At 30.4% G+C, this 18,435-nt stretch overlaps 1 protein-coding gene across 1 annotated transcript in view; it reads left to right on the forward strand.

The window, feature by feature from the left end:
* Positions 1–541: 541 nt before the first annotated feature.
* Positions 542–18,435, forward strand: part of Phlpp (PH domain leucine-rich repeat protein phosphatase) — a 131,286-nt gene continuing 113,392 nt past the window's right edge. Inside the window, exons 1-2 of the mRNA XM_014425309.3 lie at positions 542–658; positions 17,215–17,378. Of these exons, the coding sequence (XP_014280795.1) occupies positions 17,220–17,378 (159 nt within the window). The 5' untranslated portion in view covers positions 542–658; positions 17,215–17,219. The remainder of the gene's footprint in view (positions 659–17,214; positions 17,379–18,435) is intronic.

Consider the following 18,435-nt stretch of genomic DNA (forward strand, 5'->3'; position numbering starts at 1 on the left):
TCGAATATGGGCATGGAAATATAACCTATAATTTCGCTGCACCAAATTCATGTTCACACTGTAGAATGATTCAAACAATTTCCTAAGGAGTTAAATTATTGTCCAGTTAAATGAGCGATTTAGTCCACTGCGAGCGGTGAGGAATAACCTTGATTAACGATTATCGAAGTCGAAAGTTATGTATGTGCATCCATCAGGAATACAAACACCTTAAAAATAAAAACACCCAGGCAAGATTCTAACCTACGCCACTTTGAGAGTACTCCTCCGCCAAGTTCGGCCATCAAGATCTTCAAGTTTAATTGTTCATCTATGATATTTATATCCTTTTGAACTGATGCCAGACAAATTCACATATAAGATATCCTTCTGCTGTTAGTGAAGATGAATCGTTTTGAATTCCTTAACATATCCTAAGCCAGCGAGGGGGCCCGTCGCGCACTGATGACGAACGCTGATGAGCCAGTGAAAGGGCCACTAACTTTATCCGTGTGTCCGGCGGAAGTTGGTGGGAGGGGAGTACACCTGTTTCCGGTAGCAACCAACACAAAGCCAGTCCACCATACCCTGTTCTGTTCGTAATCCGTTGTGCAGTGTGCCTCTTGTGTTGTTAGTGTGTTTTGTCTGCTCTGCCCGGACCATGCTCAAATCTCTATAGGTAGGTTGTGTTAGCTTCTATTACAAATCTGCACATCCCCACCCAAGCTAACTGGTCAGAGTGTATTTGGATGTTCGGTGGAGGGGGTAGGGGGGAGAGGTGCATTAACTGAACACCGCCCATGATTTAATCTTGTCTTTCTAATAAGCATAATCATAACAGTATAATCCTAATGTTTAAAGCACCTTCGAACTGTTCATTTTAAAATATTTTGTCTTTCTATTTTAATGCTTCATTTGAATGAGTCGACTACTTGTGTTTTAAATTCGATAACGACAGTAACTGATTTTTTTATTAGATCTTCAAAAAAAAGTTCCATAAATATTTGGATAATGAACGAGATACAAAATATTTTTCTTTAACTTTTGAAATAAAGAACATTCTTATAAAATATTATTATTTTGTAGTTGAAGACTATTGCTATTTCCACTTTTGTAGTTACAATTCATAATTTGGATTAACTCTTATGAATATTTAACCTCTTAATTGTTAATTTCTTTGTAAATTTGAGTAATAACGAATTGAAAATATATATTCCATCGACTGTTTTAAATGAATTTTACTTGAAATGCAATAATTTTGATTTATCTATTTATCTATTACACTAAATTGATTGGAACACTAATTATGAGGAATCGATCAAATGTTAAATGATCATTATAGTAGAAACATTTTCTTTTAGAGATTGATTTAAACCAGGAATCAATTTTATATTTTTTTAATTTTCATGGAACCATTATGATCCAGTAAATGAATTGTCCGAGGCAGATGTTTTAATTAAAATAATTACTGAAAAATAAGAATGAATAATTGTAACAATTTCAATACAAATAGTTTACTGAAAACTGATTTGTCAGCTTTTAATAATATTAATAATAATTAAGTGGATATTAATTCTAACAGTTAAAACATGAATATTTTCTCTAAGGGTCGCCTTCAGCTAAAATCGTATAGGCACACTTACACTCAATTTTTCATGTATTTTATATTTGTCAATAATATTAATATGAACCGTTGAGATCAAATATAGTGTGTCATTTTATTTTTCACAATTAATTTTCACAACAAAAAAAATGTAAGTAATTGCTGAATGCAATAACTTCAAAAAGTTACATAAATTGATATGCTTTTAACCGACTAGTTGTAATTAAAAGCTAATAGAGCTTCCTCTGAGCTTACAAATATTTCAATAAACTAAGTTTGACTTACGTAATTTTTGCATTCAACGGCTCATATATGTATTGAAGTAAAATAATGAAACTTACTATTTGTTGTTTTGTTTTTTTATGTTAAATATATAAAAAAAAAATGTTGACATCATTACTTAATAATGATATTAAAATTTATTAAGAACTACTAATGTAAAGCATTCATAATAAAGCAAGTAAGGATCTAACGTTTTTTTTATACCCAGCAATTATTCAGAGTAACTTTATTGCCTTCTCTTCTAAGAAAGCATGAATAATGAAGATAAAACTCACTATTCTTACTTAGCTATATCACATTTACCATCAATTTCTCTTTATTTTAAACTATCTTCAACATTCTTATAAATCATACTGTCATAGTATTGAACGTTCGCATTAGTTTTACTGTATAAATCAGAAAACTCTATTGATATATTGAAAGCATTAGTTGATACAAATAAGAAATAAACATATGTAAACATTTATAGCAAATAAATAACTCGCAAGTTAGGCTCAGTTCAGAAGCACCCTAATATAAAAAAAAAACATCGAATTGTGGCATCCTTTTGTTGTGTTCGGAATTGAAAGGAAATCACGCTTGCTTGGTTCACGCAGGTCTGTATCCAAGGATAATGGTTTGTTTTTGAATATATATAAGCAAAATCTGAGTCGTTATCGGATAAGAATCTTTGTGGGTTCCTCTAATAATGGCTTAAAGCCTAAAAAATAATAAAGTTGTCATTTAGATATGTAAAAAATTGAGGAAATATGTTTTCGACATTTTTTAAAAATAATAATCATTTACTGTCTTCTTATAATACGTCGGAGTACTGTTGCTATCTAAAGCAGGTTGTTTTTCCCAAATCTTGAATATAGGGGAGGAATTGATCCATCTAAGCCGATTCGTCATGGCTCATTCATTTTTTTTTTTCTCCGGAATTATATAAGAGAATCTTTTTTCCTTTAATAATTTACTCCTTGAATTTAAGCATTTAATGAAACTCTGAACGTGTTTGTAAATGTTATAATTAAAATTAATCATCCTTTCAACTTAATTAAAACACTATACCCTTGTAATAATTTATCAAATTACAACAACTATGAATTTTAGTAGGATTTAAAAAATAAAAACTCATTTATTATTATTTGATCTAATTTTTTAACATGTAAAAATTGACTACATTGTTTCATAAATAATTAAAGACCAAGAAAAAAAGTACGAATTTTTATTTGGAATTATTGACCATCATAGACCACTTATAACTTCTAATAAAAGTTAAAACTATTTAGTATTATTTAATACATTTTAGAAAATAAAATCTGTATTTTTCTTTTTATTATAAATTATTGATTAATTTTTATTAATTCCAAAGCTCTGTCCTAACAAAGGGTTTTATCTTCTTTTATTTGTTACTGGATTAATTCAAACGTTTTAGTAATTGTTAAGTTACCTTAACACGTATTAACCGATGCGTTTCCTAAAGGATGTCCAGGGGAGATCAACGGGAAAGGAGAGTTTGATAAGGGTACTCATTGAAACCTAATTTTAATGGGGTCTGGTGCAGCAAGTTAGAATTAAAAATTGATACTGAAACTAAAATACTTTAAAATAAAAATACACAAAAAAATTATAATTATTATTTAAATTTTCTTTTTCACAAATTATTGTTCGGTTTCTGTACTAAAAAAAGAAACACAAAAATGTTTTAATTTTTTTTAAATAAGTACGATTTTTTTTTCTATTTCAAGAGGAATATTCCACGTTACAATAAGCTACTCAGATACAGAAAATTTAATAATGTGTTATGCTTTTAAAAACGGTTTTAAATTCAACCATCCGATATTCTTCTTCTATTACTAAATGATTCACAAAATCTATGTGAATTTAAAATATCAAATAATTTTTGTTGCCACAAATCAAATTTTTTTTAGGCTTTCAAAGTACCTATAACTTTTTTTTTTAGCAGTTTCATCCAGTGTTTTAAGACAGTAATGATTGGTACTTATGATTAAAACTACAATCAAATAATATCAGTTTATATTGCTGATACTGTAAATAAATATAATTTCAGAATGAGGTATGTTAAATTACATAGCTGGAAGCAGTGAATACCATTAGTTCAAATATTTGGTGCCGAAAAGCCATTAAACATGGCCAGGTCATTAGAAGGTTCTTGCTTGTTTGGAATGCTACATGTGGGCTATTACCGGAGCGTGATTAGTGATTAGTGAGAGCAAATGTCAGCTGCGTGTAGAATCATGGCTTTGGTTTTTGAAACAGAATTATTGAAAAGTGCGAAAAGAAATATATCTTGGTAGAAAAATATTTTAAAGTTTAATGTAGTAAAAAGAAGTATATATAACTTAACTTGGAATAAATGATCGCCGTAGTGATGAATCCTCTGATTTCTAATCTATAGCTTATTATTTCTTTATAACTTGTACCTTGCTTGATATTACCTCCAGAGGAGTGGCAAACCCACCTCTCCTTAAAAAAAAAAAAAAAGTGGGGGGTTGGCCACGACCTCAGACTTTAGGTTTTTGTTCAGGTTAGCAGGAATTTCCGCCATTGTAATCAAAACTAACAGAAGAGAGCCGGTAATAGGCTCCTACTCCTCTGCCACGCCCCTGGAGGTCATCGTAAGGCCTACCGTTTTTGTTTCAGTTTTCCTTTAAGCATATTCCGGGGCCGACCGAAAATATTGAATGAAAAATTCAAGATTTATATCGAAAAACAAACTATCCCACCTGAATGCTAATAGAAAACTGGATACACCAAAAACTATATATCGATTACTACCATGGCAACATTGCTAAACGTTTCTAATTGACAATAACCATCAGCTGAGTAGCTTAAAATATTTTGCCATAAATAAAAGCATCATTCCTCAGAACTGATCTTAGCTGACTGTTGAAGAAAATATGTAAGACATGTATAGCGTGCAATTATCATTTCTTATATTTTTCATCTGATATGTCAGATGGAATCATTTCTCCGGGTCAAATTCTTTTTACATTGAAACAGAAAAACTTTTAAATAATATAAATTCTAATACTTTTCATGTTTGTATTAGTTAGTTTCTTCACTATCGAACGTTGAGAAGCTTTGTTCTAATGCAAGAAATAAAAAAACAAAATTGTTTTTCATAGGTCAAAAATTTTCATTTAAATTTTACGCTTCAGGACGAGGAACAAATGGGTTTCATGCCCACATATCTGTAGGTAATTCCGTGTGGCCGGCATAACACACACAATGGTAAAGTCAGGCATAACACACTAAGGTAAATCCGACTTTGATGAAATTTTCTGGGACTGTGTGGGATGTCGTGTACCCAAATTTATTTCATCTACTAATTCCACTAAGGAATTTTCTTTGACTTACAATACAATTGTCAGAAAATAATATAAGGATTAACGGAAATAAGAATAAGACAAAAATATTGAAAAAGCTATCTTTACTAGGCTATTTAATTGCTAGATGATTTTTTAGTGACTGGGACATATTTTTCCAACATTTTTACTGTTTTCCCCCTAAAATTGATAAATTTAAGTTGCAGATTGGTGGGATCGTTTTCCCCCTACTAACTCATAAAACATTTGCTGAAAGAATAAAGTGTAATAAACAATACTAATATTTTATTTGTTGGCATAACTTTCATTAAATCGGTTTTTTATCTATTATATATTATCTTTTTTATATATTAATTAATATAAAGTATAGGATTCAGATGAATCAGGACTGCATTTAATTCAGCCCTTATAAGTAAATTTACTACCATGAAAAAGAAATTTGTTACTATAAAAGATTTAGCACATGCGTGATATGGAATTGCCGATCTCGTGTACTCTGTTCCATTGCCTACTTGGGATGATAACTGAGACGACCCACAGACCTGGATATCTAATCGTGGTTTGTTGACCGATTACCTCCCCCCTCCCTCCCATCCCGATGAATATATGTTCCTATCTAATAGATATATTGCTGATACAGAGGAAATATTATTTTGGGTTGGATTGTTCTGAAGGATTATGAAAGCTGTTGAGGGATATCGTCTCAAGGCTTTCCATTTGATTTCTCTCTTATAAGAAGAGAATATCTCCAGACGTCTATAAATACCCTAGGTAATATATCTTGGAGAAATTCTCTTTTATCGAAATCTTCGGGAAATACTTATGGATCACTATAAATTGTCGTATTCAGTCTAGCCTGATATTCTTCTATGGGATGATAATAACTTAATTTCAAAATAATTATTGTTTTAAATGATTTAATTATTTAAAACAATACTTATTCAGTACAAAAATGATTATCTTTTATACTCCAAATTCGTATTGCCAAAATTACGAACACGTTTTTATGAATAAACAATGCATTCGTTTTATTACCTTATTATTCCTATTATATGATCAGCACATTTTTATAGTTTTTCTTTATTCACTGATTAAGGTAGTTTACCTGTAGGACAATTTAGGTATATGGAAGATTTTATTGTCCTAGTTAAGCACATTTTTCTTCACTATATTATTTCACTGATCGGGATTTCCGACACTTTTAAAAAAAAACAGAAATATAGGACCTTCTTATTGCATTTACTTGGTGTAAACTGTATCATAGTTCATTCATCATGACATTTACCGTCATGACGGTGATAGTTCCCGTCTGACAGAAAAAAACTATCATGCAGTCTGCATCATGCATGTACCATGCCATTGGTGCCAACAGTCGGTTACGTGGGTGTGGTATCGTGTTAACGGTTTTTTACGGGTTTTAAGAGTGATTTCACTATCGCTTCAAGTTGTGCTACTATCTCGGCAGTCCTTTTGCTACAATACTACCATGGCAGTAAATATAGTCATAACTGTAACTATCATAGAATTCATTCTATAGCAGAGACTATCTTTTTGTGATGTAGTTTATCTCCAGTATTTGAGGATTTTGATCGTTATTTCAGATATTGTCCTATATCAATGAATAACTATTAATTATTAAATATTTAAATAATAGACAGAAGGTCGTTGTTATTGTATATATAACTAATGTTGTCGTAAAGTTTAAAACAATAATTTTGCTGCAGAAGGTTGTTTTAATTAATAGAATAAAATCACTAACGAAATATGTAGTTAAATTTATTATTTAAAAAAGGACCATGGGGTTATTAAAAAATATATAAAATGAACATTAAAAAATATATCCTTCCCGACCGGACCCGCTCCACTAAGACCCCCAAGTATATCACTATTGAAATATTTGCTTAAAACGGAAAGAGGAGACTTAAGATTGATCGAACAGTATTTAAAAAGGGCCTGAAATTGAAAAAAAGACGTCAAAGGTTTCTTTGATTGATGCCTTCAAGCACTTGAAGTGAAAGTGGGTGTGCAGGTACAAGCTGGAAAATAATGTTTTTCGCAATTTCTTATTACTCTTCCTCATACTGAATGAATTTTGTAACTGCCCGTTGGTACATCATTCTGCCATTTTAAAACTACCATGAATTACAAGAAAAAATAGTTTCTTGGAAGGATGAAAGAGTCGAGTTTAATTACGTAAAAGGTTAATCGTCGTAGTAAAAACTATCTCAATTAAAGAGGAAGAGGAAATTCCTTCTTTAAAAAAAATGTAAGATAAATAATTTATTTTTACTCACATAGCGCAACATAGGCACATACAAAAAAGAAAACCTAATTTTTTCGATTTTTCGTTGAAAATAAGGCACAATGTTCACGTTTTTATTTTTTTGTTTGGGACAATAACATATACGATTTGAATAACAGGAGGCATTGTATTTAATTTTTTTTTACTAATTATTACTTGTTATTGGTGTTTTTTTTATGTGAGCCTGCCACTTCTTATTGTTTTAACACCCCTTATGATTAAGTTATCAATATTGGATTAAGTTATCATTATTAGACTCTGAAATGATGCAAGGTATCTAGTACTGATCCGCCATCCCAGAACTGTATGGAATATCCGACCTCTGGAATGGAATCAGTCGGGCAGTACAGTACACTATACCTCACAGCGCTCGGCCCAATCGGCCATGAAATACCCTCACTGCATTCGCCTTATGGTTAACCATTTAACCATTAACATTGAGTTATAATTCTCCTTAATTCATTTAAATCTGTTAGCGCTATGCCAAGTAAATACCAACATTAACTTACAGAATTTAAATTAAAATAACTTTTTAAACAGTCACACTTTAATGTGAAAATGTCTTATCTTTAAGAGAAGTTAAATACTATTACTTTCGACAATGTCAAGGGATCTGGAATTGGAATTTGAATATTCTTAGAAATATTCCACCTGTTTAGTGTATGAAACGATTAGTCATTTACGAAACACCTACAAAAATATTACATAAAAGTATCCCGAGTTCATAGTAGAACTAGACAAAATTTATTTACAATATGTTTAAAATAAGTTATAAAATAACCTAAATAAATTATTTTGCAAATAATTTAATTCAACTCTTATTTGTTAAATTATTATATCACGAAATATAACAATCATAAAAGTTATTTCATGATTGCTGAAATAATTATTTCTGAAACGATTATTTTATCAATTTTTTTTCTGATTGTAATTTTGATATGAAGTTAATTTTGAGCTGAAGCAGGTTTCAATACTGCATTAGGTTCTCTGCCACTAAATGCAATGCCAAATATCACGCCAAACCTATTGTGACCATGTGGAAACAGTGCCTGACACAGTTACTGCCGTGGCAGTAAACGATCATCGTGTTAAATGTTTTTACCTCAGAGTAGCTTCACAGCTGCTATACATGCAAAACCTAGTGAGATAATACTGTCACGGCTTTATGCACTATCAATTCTTCAATTGTCATACATCATGGGAGATCAGCGACAGTAGCACCGATTCTTGTGAATTATTTCCGTGTAATGTAGTGTTTCTCCAGTATTTATAGAATGTACTCGTCATTTCGAAAATATTAATTTAATGGTTTTGTGAAATGATCTATTTTAAAAATAAGAAAATTGTGAAATATCAATTATCAGATAATTATTCCAGAAATAGCTGTATTAGAAATATATTGTTTTACTTTAAGGAATGATTATTGAATGAATAATTAAATAAAGAAATAAATACAGGTAAGTTATTTGATTAATATTATTTCATAAATTAATCATTTATTGTATAGACATTATTTCGTTAATGAATCCTTCTTTATGGGTGAAACAACTTGTTACGTGTGAGATTTCTCGTTAACCCAAATGAATAATGACTCTTTATTCTGCATTTGTTAACAATTGTACGTGCCATTATATCACATGTTTTCAAAAAACATTCAGATAATTAAAATGAACAATACCAAATATACTATGCTTTTTTAGCCACTCGATATTTGTTAATACATAAGGATTAGTTCCTATGTTTATTTTTATAGTTATTTGGATATCTCAAGTTACTCCTCGCAGGTCGATTGATTTTTTTTAAATATATATGAATCATTTATCTGATGTACTAGTTGAAATACCTGTACATTATCAATATAGAAAACAAGCAAGAAGGGTCTCATATATATACTTTTTTTTTTAAATGGTGGAAATAAAGCAGTCAGTGGAAAACAAGGAAAAGAAGTCACTCCCAGCCGTCTTCTTATTAGACCGTGTATGTTTTCGCGTTGTATACGTACAGAAAGGACTGGAAGACCCAGCTGGCACTTGAAGAACAACTGCTCAGCCAGTGTAGAACAACCTTATAGAATTCACTATCTTTTCAACTCTCAGGCAAAACCTACAGACGTGCTCAACAATAGAAGACATCCATTTGCTAAAACATGGAGTTGAAACTATTATATAATAAAAGAAAATTTAAATTGTTTAATAAAGCCTAATAATTTTAACTTAATGTGTTAACGCCATAATATAATTACCTTGTAAATGATTGTAAATAGTATTTGAGTTTTATTAGTATTTAATTTAGTTACATCTATTTTTATTTGTTTTGTTTTATTTAGAATTAGTTATTTGAAAAGAAAAAAAATATGTAATTATATTTGTTTGTTATAATGAGTAATAGAGACAGTTGCTAGGGGCTGATGATTGTTGCTAAGGCGTCACCTAGCAACGGACTGACCATCTTGGTTTTTTATAGTAGTTCCGGCTAATTAGTGGTCATGATAACGTCTAAGCAGCCCTGTCTGCCCTTATAGTTTAATAGTTTGGACATTTTTTTATTCATTATTACATCATTATCATTATACATATTATTATTTATTTAGTCATTATTACAGTTCGAAACCAGACCTTATCTGTGTTTCGACTTTAACGCAGTTCCGGCTAATTAGTGGCCCTGGTAGCTTCTTTAGCAGCCCTTTCTGCATTTGGTTCATGTTATTTTATTAGACATTTTTTTAGTGTTTTAGTCGCCATAACAGTTCGGAACAAGACCACTTCTGTGTTTCAATTTTAATATGAGTTCCGGATAATTATTGGCCAGGCACGTATGTAACCAGTGCTGTCTGCGTTTACTTTGTCGGCTCGCCTAATACATTAATACGACTGTTGGATATTTGGACCATCGATGAGCCACTACACCAACTTTGGACCATTACAGTGGTTTATTTGCTACCAGAGCTGCGACCTACACATATCGGCAGCACTCTTCCTCTGACCTATCGGAGTGGAGAAATCCTACAGTCGACTAGTATTTATTTTATATATTTATTTGTTTATTTTTAAATTAGTTTATTTTATTTTCGTTTTCATAATTTATCGAACTATTTTATTTTTTTCTGAAAGGCCTTTTTTTTATTTTTATTGTACTCATTATTAGTCATATTTTGTTTATTTTAGTTTTAGTTTTTAAAATGTTTAAATTGGCCAAATAAATGTTTAATCCGAACCAGTTTGTATTTTGTTCATTTTAAAGCCTTCCAACAAAAAGACATAGTCGATTTGAGGTGGCTTTAACATAATACGCTTCGTTTTTTATTTATTCCTATACTTATTATGAGATTTTATTTTTAATACCTCTTGGAATATAAATCCAAACCTGCTAATTTTAACTCAAATTTTTATACCTCATTCACTGTATCTCATAAACTTATTTAAACTCTATTCAAAGCCGATCCTCGATTTCCTTATATGGATCATTGTAGCTATCTATTTTTCCACACGCGACTGAGTTCTCAATGGATAGCATCATTCTATAAAATTTATGCCACGGCCTGAGCGAATAATGGAAAATCAAATTTAATCTTATCAAGTTTCCTATTTCCTAGCATCCTATTTGAAATTTTCCACTTCACCGTTTTGGCCCTCTCGTTGTCCGGTTTTATACTATAACAGTGCCTTGTTCAAATATTAGATAGTAAGATTCCATAGGAACGAATTTTTAACTGTGTTCAGGTGACACAAACATTTATTAGTTCTAAAATTTTGTAGTGAAGATCCAAAGAGGATATAAGATGTTAGATGGTCATATGATAGCAATTTTATTTCTTTTTATGATATAAATGGGTCCATTTATTTTTGTACTATTACTCTTTGACCTCAAATATGCATACTGTTATATTTGTTGAAAAAAAATGTAATTCAACGCTAATATACCATTTTTTTTTATCAGATAACATCTTAAACTAATGTTTTACCTCGGTGGAATGACAAAAAGCAGACTGGAGGCTTCAGAGCAGAAGGATAGGCAGATAACAGGCGGCGCACGGGAGGGGCTATAAATTCCAACTTTTGGCATTACTCTTTTTATTTTTAAACACCTTTATAAAGAGTAATGTAGTTTTCTCTTCTTTTTTTCGTTCTGACCACTCCAGTAATATTTAAGGCTGGAATTATCACTTTTGTTATATATTTATAACGATTACATATAGATCAATTAATTATGGGTCACCGTGGAATTTGTTTGAAAATTGTCCATTAATAATGTATATTAATAGTCATTTAGATAACAAATTGTTACTTAATCTAGAACTGAAGACTATCGCAGGAAAAACACTTTTTTCCTAAACGTTCAGGAGAACAATGTTCATTTTGGTATCGCCTAATGTTTATACTTTACGCATATAGTGCAACAATGACTTTTAGCCGTTCAAGTTTGTTTTTATCATGTTTTAACATTATTTGTATTGCTATCTCAACACTTACAATAAATCTTTGTTTTTCAGTTAAAAAAAAAAAAAAGTTAGTTCGTTTTTCCTCTGCAGTTCTTAACTGGAATCATTTACACTACAATAGAAGCATGGCTATTAGTTATCATCGGGATACACGTTTAAAACAAAATATTGGGATAATGTACATTTAATGGTGATTTTCCCAACATTGAAGTTTGTTGACAGTTCGATGTTCAAATAAAATAAAGTATTTATATGTATACATAGTTGACCGTAAAAATTTAAATATAAGAAGATGGTCAGGATTGCGGTCAAAAAAAGAACAAATTGTTATAAACTATATTCTGCTTATATTTGAAATAAAGTATTGTTTTCTATGTATTTTATTTGTTAAATTACATTATTTTATTTTTATTTATTTGCTTGATTTCTATGAATCTGAACTCCGTGGTTACATTTCTCGTATTCATTTTCCGATTTTAATGAATCATTACCATTTTGGTATCTTTAAGTTCAAATAATTGTTATGAATTCTAAGTAAGATATTTAAAAATTATTCATATAGCAATGAGAAATTGTAGAAATAAAAATAAAGTTCAGTTTAGATAGTACAATATTTAGTGGTAATGATTCTGAAGGACTCTTTTGTGTTGTTTTTTTTTCAATCATTTTAACGACATTGAATTTACTATATATTTTTTATTATGTATTGTCATTTAAATAACAAAAATAAAAAGAGCACTGTACAGTAATAAATTTTTGTATCCACAGTTGATTTATGGCTGGAACAACTATTGGAATTTCGAAATTTTCGAGTGTCTATTAAAGTCACGTCTTGGATTTTTACATAAACTAATTTTGACAAATGATTAAGTATTTTTACAAACTATAGATTTCTGATAGTTTATACTGAAAATGTAAAAAAAAAAAATATTTTCACTCTCAAAATAAAGTGATTAACACCATGTTATAATACATAGATGAAATTATTTGTAATAATGGATAAAATAATTTCAAATTAGATTATTATTATCATATTTAATAAAATTTATATTAGATTTTTCCAAGGGATAGAATACTGTTCAGTTCACTACATTCTTCAAAATAGCTTCTGTTTCAACAATGCTTTTGAAATTGAAAATATCCTTAACGATAAAATAAACTTTAATCCCTGCTTCAATCATTTAAGCTTTGATGTAAACATTAAATTATTACCTTGACCTTGGAGCTAAGAGCATAATGGAGGGGGTAAGTTGCCAGGAAAAGTGAAGACAAAAAGGCGGGTTTTATGAGGAATTCCATGGGGGGGAGGGAGGAATAGGAGCCTAACACCATCTGCCTTCTGTTCAGTTTAGATTAAAATGGTGGACATTCTTACTAACCTCAATATAAAGCTGAACTCCAGGGGCGTGGATTAACTTTTTGGCTTCACTTTTCCTTTGAAGGAAAGTAGGCTATGTCACACCCCTGCCTTTGTCAAATCCGGTCAATATATCCAAGAAACATTTGTCAAACTACAATTCTCTCTAAGATGAAGGTCATTATAATTATGTTAATAGAAAAGTCAATGTTACAAGAAAATATTATAAATGTCCATTTGCATCGATAACCAGTGAACGTTATTTACAATATACTACGTATCAGCAATGATAATTAAAACAAATGCAATAAAAATTAATGGTCTTCATCATATCAGTCATTCTAATCCTCATAATAAAGCATATATTATTACTAATAAAGCTTAAAGGCAGCTCGTGACGTCAGCCGGGATGAGATGGCCACGCTGAGTGGCTTGCTGTTGATTGGGCTGCGGTGGAGGCGGTGCGTGGCCTGGATTTCCGTTCTCAGCTCGTTGTTTGGTCATCACATCCTTCCTCAGTGGTCATAGAAGCGAGGTTAAAACATTTAATATATGTTGAAGACGTCAAATAATAATTTAAAACTATCTTTCAGCCCCTACAATTAGGTAATTATTTTCTAAAAAGAAATCAAGAACACAAACTATAATATATACTAAATAACCAATAAACCAAAATATAAATAAACAAACCACGTATCACCTCTAAAAAAAGAAATGAGTTTGTAATTTTATACTTTTTAAGTCGTTCAGAGTCAATTTTGTTGACACATTTTTGTATGTTAGTCTTTAATTTAATGAAGTAATAAATCTGGCCTCTTACTGCCTCTTAAAAGTATGTTTAAATTAATTTTTTTTTCTGCCAGTCACATAATCTGCTCTAATACAATTGATGTCTGAAATTCTATATCATATGTCATTCGTTACGAAAATAAATTTCTTTAAGTAGTATTTTGTGGTACCTAGTTCACAAGTAATGAATTGTGTCAATATGTATTTTGTGATATGTACAAAATAGGTTCACGATTGTAGTGTTATTGTGGGATGTATTTTTGCAGACTGAATGATTGGCTTGAAGCATTATTCTACTTTTCAATAAACTTCTTAGTAGTAATTTCTTTTACTAGTGAAATTAGTATAGACTTAATCTTATACCTCACTATCCTTACCACGATGCTGATGACACACATGTGCTCACAGTTAGTAATAAGCCTTTGATTGCATCCCAAACTCTCCAGTCCCATATCACAATCCTCGAAGAATTGTGTCGAAATTGGACGATAAAAATAAATCCCAACAAATCCCATCAAAATACATTTACTCTTCGTCGTACACCTGCCGACTGCCCTACAGTATACTTTAATAATGTGGCTCTTACCCCTGTAGAACAGATTCGTTATCTTGGACTACATCTTAACAAATGACTAACCTGGAATCCTCACACAAGACTGAAAAGACAGGAAACTGCACGCAGATTCCGACTATTACAGCACTTACTAGACAAACGGTCTAAACTTCCAATTCATTACAAAAGACTGATCTACATGACAATAATAAGGCCCATCTGGACATACGGAGTTGAGCTTTGGGGCTCCACTAAACCTTCGAATTCATCTCGTAACCAATCTTTACAATCCAAAATCCTCAATGCTTCTTATTTTGTTACTAATAAAACCATCCATAAAGACCTAAATGTTCCTTATGTAACCAATATAGCCCGAACCCAATATTATTCCTTCCATAATTAACTCCCTAACCACCCAAACCCACTAGTTTCTAACCTTGCTTCCTCTTCCATTCTTGGCAATCCTCTGAGGCGCCTGAAAAGAAGATGGCCTCGTGACCTTATATTGTAAACTGTTTTTAGAGTTCTACTACTGGGTAGTTTCTCTTCATCCTGTATCATATCATTATGTCATTATGATCAAATTTACTTGTTGTATTTTTTATACAGTTGTAAATATCAATAAATAAATACAAATAAAAAAATTATACCTACTTCCATTATAAATTCCCTAACCACCCAAACCCACTCACTAGTTTCTAACCTTGCTTCCTCTGCCATTTTTGACAATCCTCTGAGGCGCCTGAAAAGAAGATGCTCACGATACCTGCTAATGTAAAAACGTCATTAGAGTGCTACCAATGAGTAGTTTCTCTATACGCCTGTATCACTCCATTATAAACTAAAAACAAATTTACTGGTATTTATATGAATGTATAGTTGTAATTAGCAATAAATAAATAATAAAAAAATTACACAAATTGTTAAATCATAGATACAACCGTTTGTCACTTTAATATAATGTTAATTAATTTATTAAAAAATTCCTTTTCTGTTCCCAAAAAAAAAAACACCATGGATTATTTTTTTCGCATAATATAATTTTATGATCTATATTTATGTCAATGCTACATTTGAAAGCCTTGTTACTTGTGAAACTGTCGAGTATAAAGAAAATTTAGTATTGCATAACTTTCTTTGTTGTATTTTTTGACTATTAAAAAATTGAAACGATTATTTTTTTATTTAATTGTAAATAATAATAATAAAAAAATAAAATGTTACATTTTCTTCAACGACGAAATGTCTATATTCAATTTAGCAAAAAAAGAAAATAGAGAATTATAGGAGTTGCCACATTACATCGATAATGAACGTGCGACACGCAGAATAATATGTTTTAATAAATAAATTGCAGCCTAAAATTTATTATTATCTATATTACTAGAGTTTATCCTTTTTTATTCCCCTTCATTATTGATGCATGGTTTATTCCAAAACTCGTTTCATTCTTCTCAACAGAAACTGCTGGCGTTTGATAGCTTTATTATAGTACTGAGAACATAAATAGGTACTATTTTGCGCGGTGAACTTTTTGGTCAAAATTCATTGGTATTTTTTAAAGTTCAAACGCAGATCCTAGGATAGGAAACCACTTCGAAAATAGTTGACATAGCACGTCCCCTCCTGGTAGAATGCAATCACTATTTTTTCTGCATGATATTAAAAAAAAATTAAATGAATTAAAAAAAAAACATCGCTATTTAAAAATAATATAAAATAAATAGTTTTATATAAAATAATGTCATTTATCTAAAAAAAAAAATCATACCATTGGTTCATTTAGTAAAGCGTATTTCATGGCTCTATAAAGACAGTCCCCGTTTCACATCACTCAATTATAAGTTTTCTGAAATCACATCGTTTACAAATTCCTATAAGAAACCGTTTTACGTAAAGCTTATTTAAAGTTAAGGAGCTAGAAAAAAAAATGAATTTTTTGCTGAGCGAAGCCGTTAGTAAAAGTTCCAGAAAAATATGTAAATAAAAAAGAAATCTGTAAAATTAGTTCAAAGATTCATTAGTGCTTTTCCAAAAACATTCATATCCCATATGAGTGAGCATTCCATGTATTTACCATAGCAATATTTCAAAGAATCTCTTTATTTTCTTGTTATGTTGTGTTATTTCCAGTAGCTTCCAGTCCTTGTGAAGTGTGAAGGTATTTTAAAAATGTATGTATTAAAAAACTCAAACAAAAATAAAAAATCAAGTGAATTCAAATTGTTATTTTATACTTTATTGGAGATATAGTTTCTCAAAAAAAATAATTAGTAAATGCATTTTAAAAAAAAAGAAGTGTACTTTATACTAGAGGAGATTTTAAAGATAAACTAAACGTTACAATATATGGTTTTATGGGTTTATAAACTAGTTTTTGAGCTGGTCTCGACTTAAGTCACCTTCCAAAATCTGATCTGAGGCTTAAAGTTCTTCCCCTTGTTTACTAACTCATAAAGCTTTTTATGAGCCGAATATTTGTATTCCTTTAGTCTTTGTTACATTTCTTGACAATAGCATTTTCGATTTTTTTTTTATTGATAATATTACTCCTAATTATTTCATTTTATCATTTCTAGTTGTTATGAAGACAGAAGTAAAGGTCGGGAGGGGATGCGGATGGATACGAGTCACTGTGTCCCCGGGCAAAGTAGGTACCTTGGTCTACCTCAACAGGACTACAGAGGTCGTTGATGTCGCCAGAGACCTCCTCTTGTCCAATGAGTACACGATTTGGGTACAGGTGAGACTTTCATTCTAGATTATTGTAAAGTATCTTCTCTAATACACTATTATTGATGATTGTTTAAGTTGGACCTCCTCCCATTATAAACTGTTAAAAAAAAAAAAAACTGTTGAGGGAATATATAATTTAAGCATTACTCAACGACTACCATTAACCAAAACATTTTTAAATTTCAATTGCCAATTAATTTAATACACAGAAAGGGGAAGTATTGTAATCTTAAAAAATTTCGAATTCAACTTTACGATTAAAACACACGTTTTTGAGATCTCTTAAGCCCAAATAACCAAGTCTCTCAAAATTCTCTGTGTATAAACTGCCTATCTCAAAAACAAAAATTACATATTTAAGAATGGTGTATGTCTAGGTTGTTAATGCAAATTTTTTGGAAATATCGATCTACCAGAAGTGCCATTAATCGATTATTACAAATCGTTTGAACAGTTATTGATTTTAATTACAGTAGATATATCTATGTAAAATTAAATGGTATTCAATATCTGCTAGGCCTTATCCTCGTTGAAATAAACTGAAAGGGCTTAAAAGCAGAATTTTCAAAATAGCTTCCTCTAAGGTATATTTAGATTTAATAATTATGGTTAATATTTAACCATCTCAAATTTTAACTAGTTGTAAAAAATGGATAAATATAAACTATGGAAAGATTTTATCATTCACTTAAGAAGATGAGAGTTACTTTTTTCAAATTGAAAATACAAAGTAAAGTAGTAATGTAAACGAATTATATACTATTGAAAAGCCCAAAATTTTATGAAAAATAATATTTAACTTATAAAGACGTAGAAGGTGCCGCAGAATGACTAAGAACTCATAATAAATGATCTTATCACTTTTAAGCTGCCGGGTTTAGAATGTTTTTCCTTTTCGTCAGTCTGATGAATGTTTTCATGTCACAATGATTATTAAATTGTTAGTTTTGTAATTTCACCTAACCTATAATTGAGCATTTCAGTTTACAGTATGACTACCGCCGTAAAATCATACAGGTTTTTTTAAATCTTGATTTTATACAAATTTAGCATTGAATAAATAG

The sequence above is a fragment of the Halyomorpha halys genome, unplaced genomic scaffold (genome assembly GCF_000696795.3).
Source record: "Halyomorpha halys isolate HHAL.00 unplaced genomic scaffold, Hhal_1.1 Scaffold505.1, whole genome shotgun sequence".
NCBI classification, from domain to species: domain Eukaryota; kingdom Metazoa; phylum Arthropoda; class Insecta; order Hemiptera; family Pentatomidae; genus Halyomorpha; species Halyomorpha halys.